The 17,089-nt window shown below is 33.1% G+C and overlaps 1 protein-coding gene across 1 annotated transcript in view; it reads left to right on the top strand.

Annotated features, from left to right (window-relative positions):
• Nucleotides 1-17,089, top strand: part of LOC114337127 (pseudouridylate synthase RPUSD2-like) — a 398,024-nt gene that overhangs the window by 242,680 nt on the left and 138,255 nt on the right. The window contains exon 5 of the mRNA XM_050643903.1: nucleotides 1,424-1,511. Coding sequence (XP_050499860.1) covers nucleotides 1,424-1,511 — 88 coding nt within the window. The remainder of the gene's footprint in view (nucleotides 1-1,423; nucleotides 1,512-17,089) is intronic.

Raw genomic sequence — 17,089 nt, 5'->3', positions numbered from 1 at the left:
ATATATATATATATATAATAGCTTCTGCCAAACATAAAAGTAAGACATTTAAGCCCGAACATTGGTTTTCTCCCTTGAATGTTTTAAATATATAAGTTTTAGCGATTTACAATGATTTGGTATTTATTTTAATAAATTTTAGTGTAGAGAACATTAAAATGTCATCATTTTTTACATTTTCCTCAATTCCCAAAATGCATCTTCGATTTGGCTGAAAATTTGCCCACAGATAGCCAAAATACAGGACTTTAAGTGGTTAAAAGGATTTTTATATTTTTACAATAAAAAAAGTTACTTACATGCAATAATATCAGAGTCAAAAATATAGTCGTCTACTGTAAGTGCAGTTAACTCGGAAAATATCGGCCTCACGAAAAAAAAATGGTAAATAGAAATTATAATAATTGTAAATGAGATTTATTTGGAACAATAATTTCAGTTCCTACAATTTTTTTCAAAAAGTTGAAAATGGCGGAGATATTGAACAAAAACAACTATTGTAAAACCAATCAGGTCTTACCGCATACGTTCTATCTACCTTTGATTTTAGCAAAAAATTGAAAGATCAAAATTGTATAAAATTTAATTCTCTTCATTTTTGTATATTTACATTTTTGTCGTAAAACTAATAATAAACGAGATAATTCAATAATTATGCTCCAACAGTGTCACTATTTTCCCAAACTCGGAAAATATCGACCGCACAAAAAAAAATTGTAATAAAAGAATTATAGGAAATCGCATTTTCAACAATTTCAATCCATACACTTTTTGTCGAAAAGCTGAAAATGGCGAAGATATTGAGCAAACCTGGTTCTCCTTTAAAATGAAAATGGCGGCTAACGCAACAGCGAAATTCATTCGCGGTTTTAAATTTACACTTCTATTGACCTCCCTAAAGATAGAAAAATAAAATTTTGGGCAGCTCGACATGCAAGGTCAAATGCCCGATTTGACTATATATTTTTGACTCTTATGCTATTATTGCATGTAACTTTTTTATTGTAAAAATATAAAATTCCTTTTCACCAAGTCCTGTATTTTGGCTCTCTGTGGGCAAATATCCAGCCATATCGATGATATGTATTTTGCAAATCGAAGAAAATGTGTTTTAAATTTGATCGCAAACATTAAAATAACTATGTAGTTATAATGCCGTATAATGACTTTTTGAGTCCCTTCAGTTGAAACATTATTTTTTCCATTGATACCTACCTCATATATGATAAAATACATTAATTTATTTAAATCAATAATAAATCACTAAAAATAATATTCAAAACATTCAAGAAAAATAAAGATGTTCAGGCTTAAATGTCTTATTTTTTAGATAAAACATTGAGTTATTTGAAATGGAATCACCCTATACGTAGTACCCAACCCTGTTTTTCCACGTACTGTTGGACGTACATGTATGTTACAGACACGAAGTACCCGTCACTAGCCAACCGATCACCATTGTGCACATGGACGAAGACATTGTCGTGGTCAACAAACCCGCCTCCATTCCTGTAAGTGGCTTTTAAGACTGCCAACTAGGGATATTTCCCGCAATGTTTGAGTAAGACTAAAACTGGAATTGTTTTCTGTTATACATGTTTAATCGAAAATGTATATAATTGCATATTTAGTCATCTAGAGTTTGTCCATCGTTGACATATTAATGAATAAAAACATATAGCTTTGATGATACTTTTTTGCTATTACCAATACATTTTAAAATTCAAGGTTTGAATATATTGATGTATGTATTACCTTTAAGGTCATCGGTACATAATTCGCAAATTTTTTACGGCTATCCTTACTTTTTCTGTCTTTGCACGGCAAATTACGTGTAGTAAAATTCTCACTGGTATGTATATGTAAACATTACTACTTGACAATGTCATCATTAACTTTAAAGATATGGCTTTTGAATGTTCTTGGATAACTGTTACTTGTGTAATTGCAAACTATTAATTCAGTTAATAAATATGATAATTTTTTCACTAAATATTATATATTCAGTGATTGTAATAATTTATCTATATACTGTACAACAAAAACTAATACTCAATCGAGAAAAGAGGAAAAGTTTAAAGTGATTTTTAATATTATATTGTTACTGTGGAACTCTTACAATTTTGAACATCTTTAACAACAAAATACTTGGATCACAGAATATATCCTGATGTATTCTCTGCTTGGATCGTCCATAAATAACAAACAATTAACTTTTTATTAAGTTCACGTCTTAAATCAATTATTTATCAAATACACTATCAATATTATTTTTAATCAACAACTCAAAACATTCCCGATACCATGTCAAATTCAAAATTGTCACTGTCTTATCATCATAATTCTATTTGACTCAGTGCGTTGTATGACAAAGATAGCGAATGTTCGATTTGGAAAATATCACCACGGACATGGTGTCCATTTTTTTCAAATCCTGAAAAAACTGATAAATATTTTTAAAAATTTTAAACGCAGGATGAAAGACTAAATTATTATCGGGGCCGAAAGTCCCTTAGAATTAATAAAAAGTTTCTTTTGAACGAGATATTTGAAATTAAATATAACACTACCTCTTCTCTTACTTTTTCACCCCTGTAACTTATTAAAATAAACATTACAGAAGTTTTCCGGGACTTTCGGACTTTTAATTTATTTAATTTTCCTCATAACTGTATAACTATAATAGTCGGTTCGCTAAACTCAGACACAACTGGCCAGTTATTTTAGTCTGCCATTTTTTTGTTTTTTGCCAATTTTGCCAAAATTGGCAAAATTACTAACTATTTAGTAATTATTAACTATTTAAAAATCCACAGGGTAGAATTTCCTATAGCTGGCTGTAGACCATTAATTACAAGTAAACTTTAATAAAAAATTTTTGTCTTGGTAAAAGGTATATTAGTTCAAAAAGCCCCTTCTTCTTCTTCTTGTGCCACTCCTATCGGAGATTGGAAATCATGATACCTTGACCTTGTTTACAGCTGACCTAAAAAGTTCATTAGTAGTGCAGCCAAACCACTCTCTCAAATTCCGCAACCATGACATTCTTCTACGGCCTGGATTCCCCTATAGGGCTACAAACATAGAAACAATGCGTTTTCGCTCTGTAACAAGAGCATCATCAGTGTTACAAGAACAAAACAAAAACAAACTCTGTTACAGTGTTTGTTCTTGTAACACTGATGATGTTCTTGTTACAGAGCGAAAACGTTTTGTTTCTATGTTTGTAGCCCTATAGGGGCTTTTTAAACTAACATAACTTTTACCAAATTGGCAAAATTACTTACTAAAATCACTAGCCAGTTGTGTCTGAGTTTAGAGAACCAACTATATCTCTGTATTGGGCATGTCTCTTCTATTTTTACTAGATGCGTTTTAGGTAAGTTAAACACGAGACAGAAGAAGAGAACTGATACCAAAAGAAAAAGGAAAACAAAACAGCACCCTTCTTTGACCTGTCGATAACTGCTCCTATGTTTACGCAACCTTCATCGCAAGCTTCGGTATAGAAGATGTAGCCGTTCTGTTTACTCTCTCTTATGATTTATTAAACAAGCAACAGAGTTTTCCCTACTAATAAAAAAGGCAAAAAAAACACAAGAAACAACACTTGATTTCATTTGAACTTGGAATAACCCCTCCACTCTTTTATGTTGGAAGAGTTTTACTTAAAGACCAATCGCTTACTATCAAACCCAATAATAAAATAATGTATATAAGATTAATCTTCATCTATTAATAAAATAGTACTATCCAAATTTGGATAGTGAGAGAGAGAGAGAGATCGAGCCGTCGAAGAAAACGAATGGAGGGACAGAAAATCATGGCGCTCTAAATGCTACTTCAGATGTTGTCACTATAGATTGCAATTCCTGGATCCAGCAATCCAGCTGCATCCAGCGCTTTTTTTCACATGCTGGATCCAGCAAGTCATGATGGATCCAGCAGCGCGGATCCACAAACGAATCAAATTCGAAATAAGTTACTTAATGTCTTCATTAGCTTTTTTATTCAAAGCCGTGAACTTGCCATTCTATCGCGCTGGCAGTAGCTCAGTATGTTGGAAAGTTTCTATAGCTTAAAAGTTTGCATCGATAAAGCGCTGATATACATTGATTCGGCGATAAAATTCTCTGCAGGCGAATGGTCAATAATGAATAAGTTAATCGCCACTTTTATCCGGCTGTAGAAGCTCTTTACAGAATAGAGTCCACTTTTATAACGGCCGACACAACCATGAAATTTGTCTTCGACAAACTAAATAGCCAGGACTTTAGCCTTAATGCCGATTTATCGGAAGCACTACGCAAAAGAATCACGGAACGGCGTCTCTTATGAGATTACAGGTACATTAGTGTACATATTTACAATATCAAACAAAAGTATGACGAAGGATTAAACAATCCTGGTTACTTCCCCTTGCCGAAAAAGAATGCAATGCGACAAGAGATGAAAAATTTGTTGATTCGTATAAATAAACAACTAACTGTGGTACCAGTGCAAGAGATAATGGAAGAAGATGGGCCAACTAATCCGGAGCCTGTGAGTTTTACTTTGGAACAAGAACTTGAGATTGAATTGAAACGATAAAAGATTTTGGAAAAGGATATGGCGGTTTATGAGTCCGAACGACTGAAAGGCCATCGTTTGTCAATGATCTATGACTATTTGATGACCTTAAAACCGACCAGCACAGAGGCCGGAAGGGCTTTCTCCGCAATCGGCTATATGTGCAGTCTGTGCGAAGTAGGTAAGGCCTATGTTTTTAAGGTACCCATAAAACTAAATAATTAATGTTGTTGTTTAGAAATTTAGCATACAGACAAAAAAAAAACATTAAAATCGTGTTTTTATTTTGATTCCACATTTTGCTGGATCCGCGCTGGATCCAGCTGAATTCAGGCCAATCTTGCAAAAATCCAAAGAACGTTCCGTTCAGTTGCCATCTTCACAGATAGTCAGGCAGCGCTTAAGGCACTCAATTCTGTAGAGGTCAAATCTAAGCTAGTATAGGATTGTGTGGAATGGTGGAGGAATTCACCAGGTCAAAGACAGGCGAAACAGTTCATTACAGAACATTCACCAAAATTTACGGCAGACCTAATAAGCAAAGACAGGAAAACAGTCAAAGCCATAGTAGGTCTGCTAACAGGGCACTGTAAGCTGAATAGGCACTTAAAGCTGATGGGATTGGCAGATGATGAAATGTGCAGATTCTGTCACCTCGAAGAAGAAACAGCAGAGCACATTTTATGTCATTGTGACAATCTGGCAAATGTGCGGTTATTTGCATTAGGAGAACAAAATCCAACGGCAAATAGCTACATGGAAGGTTCAGTCTCGAAGCAATTAGACTTTTTAAAAAGGGTCAGGCTAGAGAACGTTATCTAGGACTAGAGGGCCACAATAGATCTGAAAAGGTCGCAGTGGAATAGGCCAGAAAGCCACCTCTCTAAATCTAAATCTAATGAGCCCGAACGACTGAATGGCCATCGTTTGTCAATGATCTATGACTATTTGATGACCTTAAAACCGACCAGCACAGAGGCCGGAAGGGCTTTCTCCGCAATCGGCTATATGTGCAGTCTGTGCGAAGTAGGTAAGGCCTATGTTTTTAAGGTACCCATAAAACTAAATAATTCATGTTGTTGTTGTTTAGAAATTTAGCATACAGACAAAAAAAAACATTAAAATCGTGTTTTTATTTTGATTCCACATTTTGCTGGATCCAGCTGAATTCAGGCCAATCTTGCAAAAATCCAGCTGGATTGCAATCCCTAGTTGTCACAGGTAGTATGTGAACATTTTCTCGAGGAGAAGCATCATCAAAAAGGTCACTGATGTACCTCTCCCATTATTTGTACCGTTATTCGTGATCACAATTTTTTCCGTCTGCGTTTTTAAGTAAGTACGTGAGCATTTTTTTCATTTTTCTGTTTTCTAATAATTATGGAGGTATATTTAAATTTCTTGTAGAGGTTCAACCTGGCATGGTTTTTTTTGAGGTCTTCTATTTCTTTGCATAAATTCTCGAGCCAGTACTCTAACATTTTTGTTTAAAATTTCGTTTTTTAATGTTTGTTGATTTCACGGTGTTTGATAATATTTCTATTTTTGTATTTTCGTCGAACTTCCATCAGATCTAGAGTTTCTTATGTCGTGCACTCATTTTTCTCTAATATTGGAGGTTTTTTCAAAAGACTCCCTTGCGTCCTCTAAAATCGAGTTTTGTATATCGTACCAACATTCGTTCATCAACATTCATTAAGTACCTAAGTTATAATAAACATTCATGTGCACGCCACTGTTACGAAGCCATCTTGTATCGGTATATAGACCACGTAGTTTTTTATTTATTCCAAAATAAGGAGGGTGAAAACCCCTGTTTTCGAAGGAAAAGATCATCAAAAGCGAAACATTTTTTAAATTCAATTAAAAAATTTTTAGCAATTTGTAGAATTAGCGACGGCTTGATCCGATCGAAACTCCCACGAAGAGACGGCAATTTTATTCTAAATCAAATTACAAGGATTTGCATTTTAGCCGCCGTGCTGCATCATTGTTTCCAGTTAATTTGAAACTGTTACCTTGGACTGAATAGGATGCCGGTCGTGTTTCTTGTACATGAATATTTGTAGATGATCTGATTAAAAGGAAACTGCAATGAAACCAAAGCTCTGCGATGTTACGTGTCATCGATACTACAATATAGTTGGACACTGAAGCAAGAACAAGAACACGTAAATAAGCTACAGGCATTTGGCATGATGTGTTATACAAGGAGACAGTGGCGGCTGGTCAGGGTTGGCCGTGCCGACCCACACATTTATGGACACATTATAGATTTTTTTAAATATTTAATTTAATCAGAGTTGATGATATTCGTTTCTATGAAATAAAAAAATACCTGTGAGATAATACAGACTAAATTTTATTCATTGTTTTTAAAAGAATTCGATCGATCCTATACGTTAATTGATCCCTGTGCGCTATGCGTAAGAGACTTTTCAAATTAATGATCCTATAGCCATGCACCCGATTGCGATAGGCCCGCTTCGGCAAGCCGTCCCCAGATTGTCGATTTGGTTGTAATAAGAAGCTATGGAATATTAGCCGATAGGCAACCAATTATACATCCCCCGTATTAATTTGAATGGCAAGTCCGGCAGAAACCAATCTGCCGATCGGTGATCTGGCAAACGGCAGCAAGGCACGTACCTAGCCACGTACTGCGCCCGGGATGAAACTATGAAATAAGTAGTTTTACGTCGTTTAATTGTTGATATTGTAGTTTTTTTAAGTTGTCAGGAATTACCATTTAGGGGACAGAATGAATCGGAATATTCGTTAAATCAAGTTAATTATAGAGAACAAATAAAATTGTTTAACAGATACGATCTGGAATTTTCTAATTTACTTTCTGTCTCGAAGAGATTTAGCGGCGTACCTAAAACAGCAGAATGAAAGAATCAATTAGTATGTAGTTACATTTTGATCCTTTCCGGTAGAAGTAGACGAAACTACTGATAGAGGTAACATGTCATTCACAATTATCAATTGTTCTTCGATATGCGTTACGTCTAATATTTATGAGAGGTTTTTAGGTTTTCAGACGTGAGTAGAAGCCATAAGACAGAATATATTTTTGGTGTTTTAAAGGACAGATTAAAATTTTTTGATATCAAAAATAATTTGGTAAGGCAAACTTACGACAGCGCTGCCTTGATGTCCGGTGAGTTGTATGGTCTCCAGGCAAAAGTTAAAACTATTGCACCCCCGCTTTATTTACTCACTGTCATAAGTCATTTACCTCTTTGACGATTCAAAATTTAAAAGTTACGCCAAAGAATTTTCAAAATATATATTAGACAAGTTCATTAAAAATTATCCATCATTCTTTAATCAAATAATATAAGAAAATGAAATTTTATATTATGATCCAAATATTTTCTGAAGGTGGGATAAGTTACAAAATATGTATAATTTTATATACTGCAATTCATTATGTACAACAAACTGTTCCCGAAATGAATAAATTATTGTTCTCAAATGTGGGCAAATTCTGCCTCAAATGAACGGGATTTCTCTTGTCTCAAAAGAGTCAAAGCGTATTGCCGAAACACCATGAAACAAGAGAGAATGTCAAGCTTGTCTCAAATGTCAATAGAAAAAAACTTTTAGAATCTCTCCAAAACAATAATAAATTTTAGAATGACGTTATAACCCATTTTGCTACTTCGAAACAACATAGACTAGAGTTAATTTATAAACAGGTTTAGGTTCTAAATTTATAGAAAAAAAAAAACAAACAAAAATAAACAAAATAAAAATAAACAAAAACCAAAAATCTCCTATGAAATTGAAGCCTTTTAATTATATGGCATACCTATCTGAGGAGACAATACCTTGCCGACCCTGTCCCTAAAGTCACGAGCCGCGACTGCAAGGAGGCTTAGAACAGCATGGACACAGAACAAAACGGACACGGAAGTATTACGAGAAATGGGCAAAGAACACGAAATGTTAAACACAATAAAAATAAGAATGTTACAGTTTCTGGGACACGTAATGAGAGGACAGCGATATGAAATGCTAAGATTGATAATACAGGAAAAGTTAAGTGGAGGAAGGGGTGTGAGAAGAATGAGTGTGTCATGGTTAAAAATTTAAGGGGTTGGTTTAAATGCAGTTCAATAGAACTCTTCAGAGCAGCGGTAGATAGACTAAAGATAGTGATGATTAACCTACGATTGAGAGAAAGCACTTAAAGAAGAAGGAATTAAACCAAGACGGTATTAAAAAAAAGTATCGAAAAATTCTTTTAGAAAATACTACATAGTAAGACGATAATATACTCTTATCGTCTAGAGTGCGCCTATGGCCTATATATTCAACAAAACATGTTCTTATACCGTCTGGCAGTATGAAAGGCCGAACAAAAATCCACTAGGGGTCAATCTGGGTGTGTTGAACGGAGAATAACCGTTCGGAACGGGTCTGCTGAACGCGTTCCGAAGTCCGTCCATTTGGTGAGATGAACGAAATCGATAAATCCCCATCGTACCCAACGACTACGTGTGTTGAACGTGGTTATCATTCTTTTTTTACCGTTCAATGTGTCAATGTCATCTAACCATCTGATCTGTGGTTTTCCTCTTGGTTGTGTACCTTTGTAATGTCTTCAATGTTGTATTGCGTTTTTGTGTGGCAGTGTGGCTTGCTAAGCTCCATTTGAGTTTGTCAACTGTATTTGTGATATCCTCGATTTTTTTAACTTGCCCAGTCGTTTCTCTTTGTGTCTGACCGTCGTATACCTAACATTAGCCTTTACGCTGTCTTTTCTGTTGTGACTAGTTTGTTCATATTTGCCTTGGTTAGGATCCCGGTTTGACATTTACATGTCTTAATACAAAGGATGTACTGGGTGAACACTGGTGCCGACCGGTGCTGTGGTCGAATTTTTTTTTAAACAAATTCACAAAAATAACTTGTTCATTGCGAACGATTTTTTTTAGATAATTTGGGTTATTCTGAGCAAAAAACGGTCTCTAGTGATTTTTCTCTAAAATTGATTGTTGTCGAGTTTATGGCCATTTTCGCATTTTTCAAATTTTAAATCGCGTATAACTAGACAACAATCAATTTTAGAGAAAAATCACAAGAGACCTTTTTTGCTCAGAATGTCCCAAATTATCAAAAAAAAATTGTTCGAAATAAAAAATTATTTTTGTGAATTTGTTTAAAAATAATTGTTTAAATAATTTTTCGACCACGGCACCACTCGGCATCCTGTGGATGTGTTATAAGGACCTCTTTTTGAGTAAGTTTGTGCAAAAAAATCGAATCGGAATAATTTTGCTAGCGGGGCGACGGTCTAACTAGTCATAGTTAAATTTGCCCTATGGCCCACATCTCGATACTTAGTCCAGGGCCCATCTGTTTTGAGATGGACGTTGAGAGGTGACTCAAATTTTTTTGCAGAAATTGCTTGAAAATAACTCAAATAATAATATTTGAGTTATCCTCCCTCTCAAAAAGATCCGGAACATTGTTTAAATAATTAAAATGTCAAAAAATGAAGGAAAAATTCGATTTTTTTCTTCGTTTTTTGATTATAACTTTAAAAGTATTCATTTCCGAGAAAAGATGTACTGACATAAAAGTTGTGTAATTAAATTTGCTACAATAAGCAATTAGCTGAAAATTTAAAAAATAGTCGCCCTTGTTGCAAAATAGCAATAATTGCGAAAAAACTATACAAAAACAAGTATTCGCATTTTACGTTTTTCAACCATTTATGCTACACTTAGGAAATTCATATTTCACCCAGAAAAACTTTATGATGCAGTAAAATAATACTGTAAATTTCATTAAGATCGGTTTAACAGATTTTGCAAAATAAATTTTGAAATCCAGCTTTCGCAAAAAAAATTCATTTTTTCAAACTGTTACAGGAATGAAAATAAAGTAGATAGCAAGTTAAATTTTTTTTTGCATATAGAAGTGTACTGTACCTTCCATTTGCAATTTGTAAAATTAAAATTGATTAACTACCACGGCGTCAGGAATTTTTTTAAATTAACATTAATTATTGGTGCTATGCGCAGGACAGCGGTGTTCGATTCACATAAGTTGATTTCCACCAAAATTTCTTCCAATCTTTATCTAATATATTATTTTCTTGCTCTATATTTTGTTGTATTTTAATATTTTAATTCCACAAAAATCAAACTAATTTTATTATTGTTTGTGAAATATTGTTTAAACAATTGCATATGTATAAAAATTAATAAACTTTTATTCTCTAAGTTAAAATATATGAACAAAGAAAGTTTTTGCTAAAAAAAGTGTTATTTCAAAGGATAGAGTATGTGTTTTTATTTTGCAATAAACAAATTTATTTATTTATATCGAAATGTAATAAAAATTAAAATGTATCAATCATTATCAAAGGTCATTGGAATGCCCAATCAGAGCAAATTATCCGCTGTCCTGCGCACAGCACCAATAATTAATGTTTATTTAAAAAAAATCCTGACGCCGTGGTAGTTAATTGATTTTAATTTTGCTAATTGCAAATGAAAGATACAGTACAGTTCTATACGCAAAAAAAATTTCAACTTGCTATCTGCTTTATTTTTAGTCCTGTAATATTTTGAAGAAATGAATTTTTTTGCGAAAGCTGGATTGCAAAATCTACTGAACCGATCTTAATGAAATTTACACTATTATGTTACTGTATTATAAAGTTTTTCTGGGTGAAATATGAAGGTCCTGAGTGTAGCACAAATGGTTGAAAAACGTAAAATGCGAATACTTGTTTTTGTATGTTTTTTGGCAATTATTGCTATTTTGCAACATGGGTGACTATTTTTTTAAATATTTCACCAATTTTATATTATAGGAAATTTAATTACGCAACTTTTATGTAAATACAACTTTTCTCGGAAATGAATACTTTTAAAGTTATAATCAAAAAACGAAGAAAAAAATCGAATTTTTCCTTAATTTTTTGACATTTTGATTACTTAAACAATGTTCCGGACCTTTTTGAGAGGGAGGATAACTCAAATATTATTACTTGAGTTATTTTCAAGCAATTTCTGCAAAAAAATTTGAGTCACCTCTCAACGTCCAAATGTACTAATATTTTTACAGATGCGCCCTTGTCTAACTATCAAATTATGCCTTTTAATAGTCTACATGGAAAGAATACGGATAGTTGGAATTTATTTGCCTTCTTTATCAATGTTCATATTGTCAGCAGATGGTCTGTTGATGTACTATATAATATAACCAATCCTTTGCGGAAACCAGCCTGTTCTACCGGTTGGTAATTATTAATTTTGTAAGTGAACCGTTTAATAATGCTCATAACATAAAAAGTTTGTACACTTTACTGATCAACGGCTTGACTGTTGTTTTCTATAACTTGTTCTCTTAAGTTCTTGTTCTAATTTTAATGTCACATTTTAGTTCTTTTCTAATTGTTTTATTTAGTTCTACGTATTAACGTTTGTTTTCCGCTAGTAGTTTACCTTTTTCCTTCATAGATCTCTCGTAATAACTCCACAATTTCTTTCTACTTGTATTTCTCTTATTTTTGTAGATTGCTTCGTTTTGCATCTTCCTTCTCTACAAAATGTGGTTATTATTCCTATGAGGTTTCTTGTTGTAGATATTTCGGTGATTGTCCTGAATATTTCGTAGTTCGGTTGTGTCCTTAGTTTTCTTTTGAATTTTGTCATGAGTTATCTCAATATTTGTTAAGTTCGTCCCTCTAGGTACGTAAGTCTGCTATCATCTTTCGTTCTTTTTTTTTGTTTTTCTTTTCATCTCTCGATGTTCTCTATATTGTTATATTTTTTCTTGTTTTAGGCTAAAGTAATTTTAATATTTCTGTTCTGTTTTTTTTTTTAATTTTTGAATTAGACGTTATTTCACATATTGTTCCGTTATATTGTTGTATACTACATTCTTTGGCGGTTTTTGCTGTAAATTTTAAAGAACCGTTTTGGATTGATATAATTTGGCATACGCATAGGTAACATGTCAAAGCAAAAAACTGATATTGTGCCGAGTGGGTTTTTACCCGGGGGGTGATTGTCACCCCTTCTCGGGGGTGAAACACATACGTTCAAAATAATTCCGGTCCGGAATTCGATAAACTGACTAATTCCAAGCCACTTTTATTCTATACAGTTTTTTTTTTACATTCAAGTCAATACTTTTCGAGTTATTTGCGAGTGAATATTTGTTTTTTTTTTCAACAAAAGGCAGTTTTTCGCAAATAATTCGAAAAGTAAGTATGTTATCGAAACAAATATTCGTAGCAAAAATATAGCCTGTAAAAAAGTAAAAAAAATGGTGTATGCATGAAGCAGAATGTAGCAGAAGTAGACAAATTCCAAATAGAATATTTCAACGTGAAATAACCAAAACATGAAGCACTTTTTGGAGAAAATTCATTATAACTTTTCTTAAAGAGGTTAAAAAGCTTTATTTCTGTTTTTCTAAAAAAAGATTCTAGCATCAAATGTAAGCAAGTTACGCTCAAAATACAGCTGGTCCCTTTTGTTTTGGAAAAAAAAAATCGGGAAAATCGCGCCCTAATTAGCAACTTAAATGAAATTAATCGGTACCGCTTCACAAGTTGCTTTATTTATGTTGTGTGTATATACTCATACCGAAAGGTAGACGAGTTCTGGTTTAAGTAAGTAGGTTAAGTTATACAGTGAGCACGTAAAGGTTGGAATAAATTCATTTTCTCGTGAATGGGTGATTTTGGAAAGAAATCCCGAAACAGGTCGACTTTTATTTTTAAATTATGACTTTTTGGCATTTATATCATACTAGTGACGTCTTCCATCTGAGCGTGATGACGTAATCGATGATTTTTTACATGAGTATAGGGGTCGTGTGATAGCTCATTTGAAGGTTATTTAATTCTTTATTCGTTTATATAAACATTAACATAATTAAAAAGATTAAGTTTTCACTCTAATGGCATATAAAACAACATAATGCTATTCTACATCCCACCAGAATGAAAACAATGGGAACCTTCTCTGGTTACACCTCCGAGGCTTCTACAATTTGCAAGCCATACGGATGCTGAGACTAAGGAAGATGAGGGAATTCTACAATTTACAATTCACGTCCTATCTGCTCAGCGCGGTAAAGTTCCAACGAGAATGGTTCCCTTCATACTCCACACAGAGTAAATGTAAATCAAAAATGAATAACCATTTTTAATTTCGTTGCAAAACGAAAATACAGCCGAACCATATTCTAGTCCAATCAGAGAGTGCTGCAAGCACCTCTACCGGTTTCGAAACTTATTAGTCTCTCATCAGGAGGCACATATGCTGCTCTCTCCGATCCAACCAAAAAAAAACCCCAGCGTGCAGTCCCGGATTGCAACGAACGAAATGGCATAGATGCCTTAGCGGCAACTGCTAGCAAAAAGATTAAGTTTTCACTCTAATGGCATATAAAACAACATAATGCTATTCTACATCCCACCAGAATGAAAACAATGGGAGCCTTCTCTGGTTACACCTCCGAGGCTTCTACAATTTGCAAGCCATACGGATGCTGAGACTAAGGAGACCGCGCTGAGCAGATGGGACGTGAATTGTAAATTGTAGAATTCCCTCATCTTCCTTAGTCTCAGCATCCGTATGGCTTGCAAATTGTAGAAGCCTCGGAGGTGTAACCAGAGAAGGTTCCCATTGTTTTCATTCTGGTGGGATGTAGAATAGCATTATGTTGTTTTATATGCCATTAGAGTGAAAACTTAATCTTTTTACTAGCAGTTGCCGCTAGGGCATCTATGCCCTTTCGTTCGTTGCAATCCGGGACTGCACGCTGGGGTTTTTTTTTGGTTGGATCGGAGAGAGCAGCATATGTGCCTCCTGATGAGAGACTAATAAGTTTCGAAACCGGTAGAGGTGCTTGCAGCACTCTCTGATTGGACTAGAATATGGTTCGGCTGTATTTTCGTTTTGCAACGAAATTGAAAATGGTTATTCATTTTTGATAAACATAATTATTTATACAGGGTGTCCAAAAAATGTTTTTTTGTTTAATTAAATTAATTGACACAAAAAGAAGAATGTATGTAATTTATTTAGTTAAAAATACATTTTACTGCTGTCAGAAAATAAAAAAATTATTTTAAAAATAATTATTGGTTTTCGCTTAAATTAAATAATCGAACTGTCAAGAGGCAGCTGGGTGGCAGCTTTAACATTGAATTTAAGCGAAAAATAATATTTCATTGTCAAAATAAGCATTTCTGCCTAATTTCTGATAGCAATAAAATGTATTTTGAATTAAATAAATTGCATACATTCTTCTTATTGTGTCAAATGATTTAATTAAAAAACATTTTTTAGACACCCTGTATAAATAAGTGTGTTAATGTTTACATTACTAAATAGATAATTAAATAACTTTTCAAACGATCTATCACACGACCCCTATTCTCATTTAAAAAAATCATCGATTACGTCATCAGGTCGGATAGATGACGTTACTAATTTGATATATATGCTAAAAAGTCATAATTTAAAAATAAAAATCGATGATGATGATGATTTTTTTCAAAATGTCTAAAAATTATTAGTAGTGCCGAAAATCTCAAACAATAAAAAAGTCGGCTTTGCTTTTCTCAATATCTTGTATTGTTTTGTTTTTCTGTAAGACAAAGATTGATTAAGATTTGGTGTTTCTAAATTTGCATACACTCGTGATTGGTGACTCGTTCAGCCCTTTCAACTACAGACCTTTCACAAATAAGAACTTTGAACCGATGAAACTTACAGATCATATTATGTACATTACATAACATTGTACCGCCCTATAAACTATAAACAATACATACACCAGTAAAGAAACTTATGAAATGGTAACGAATAACTTCATGTGAGATGCTAATTAAGGAGTGATTTTTCCGATTTTTTGTCAAAAAAACGGAATCAACTTTATTTGAGCGTAACTTGTTTACTTTTAATGCTGGAAATTTTTTTATAAAACAAAAATAAAGCTTTTTTTAAACACTTTAAAAAAGTTGGAACGAGTTTTCCCCAAAAAGTGCTTAATTTTTTTGTTATTTCACATTAAAATATTCGATTTGGTATTTGACGAATATGAACCTATTTTTCATTAGCTATAACTGTGCTTCTACTCGGTCTAAATATCTAATGCATACACCATTTTTTTACAGGCTATATTTTTGCTAAAAATATTTTTTTCGGCAAAATATTTTTTTTTGATTTATTTGCAAAAGACTGTCTAAAAACGTGGTTATTTTGATGAACAATGAACATATTCACTCGAAATAACTCAAAAAGTATTGACTTGGTGAAAAACAATATAGAACAAAAGTTGCTTAGAATTAGTCAGTTTATCGAATTCCGGACTTATTTCGGACGTGTATTTTTTCACCCCCGAGAAGGGGTGAAACTCGCCCCCAGGGCAAAAGCACAGTATCACTTTTTTTTCTTTGGCTTGTTAGCTATGTGTATGCCAAATTTCATGTCTAATCCAAGTGGTTCTTTACAATTTAGAGGTTTTGAAAAAGAACGTACCGGGTGTCCCAATAAGAATGACCCAATTATTTTCATAATTGTAAGTCCACCGCTAGAGGGCGTAATTGAATATCAAAAATTAAAAAATCGAAATTTTACAAAATTTGCCTAATGAAAGGGCACTGGAAATCCAATCATCGTATTCTTCATACAATGCTGTGCATATTTTATTTCACAAGTTTAAGTCTACCTGTGCAACTAAGAGGTGGGGGTGAGTGGGAACCTTGTTATGAAAAAATCGCTGTAAGTCCGGTTCTGCTTAATAGATTTTTACAAACTTGGTCTTGATGAAAACAGCTCTTTTTTGTTAATGTAATAGTTATAATTTGGAAAGAGCCTATTACGTAATATGCCGGCTAGAAGGCGCTATTTATTTTCTTTTAGAAATCTAGTTTTCTTTGGAAAATGTTAAATACAAGTATGTATTTTTTTCCTGTATTACAAAATTAGACCAAATTAGCAACAGAATACCGAAAACCGCATGTCGATACCTTTTTTCTCTCTCGAGATATCTTTAGAAACGTGTAAATTTTAAACATAACTGTTGCTATCATATAAGTGGAAATATATAGAAGCACGTCACAAAAAACAAAGGAACATTGTCCAGATGTCACCGTATATAATGAATCAAAACAACAATAAGACAAATAACACTATAAATATACCAAAAAAGAGTGTGTGTACTTTGTACGCGAGTAAGAAGTTATACTCCTATTATTATGATTTTAACGAAATAAATATATTTTAAACAGTTTAATTTTATTTTTATTTAAATAATACACTAATTTTAATACTTAAAATAATACCAAAAAAATTGCGTTAATATGTAAATTTTTATGAATTGTTGCCTCCGCGCATTTGCTTTTCTCTCGATGAATCGTAGAAAATGTAAAAACGTCAGATTTTCTACACAAATTTTTAATTTTTATTTCATTAAATTTTAATATCAATTATCCTATTCGCAACTAAGATAAATACATAACTGTTATTGTCAC

Source organism: Diabrotica virgifera, chromosome 2, assembly GCF_917563875.1.
Source record: "Diabrotica virgifera virgifera chromosome 2, PGI_DIABVI_V3a".
In the NCBI taxonomy this organism is placed as follows: domain Eukaryota; kingdom Metazoa; phylum Arthropoda; class Insecta; order Coleoptera; family Chrysomelidae; genus Diabrotica; species Diabrotica virgifera.
Note: the sequence above shows the minus strand (reverse complement) of the source record. Positions and strands in the feature narration are given on the sequence as shown.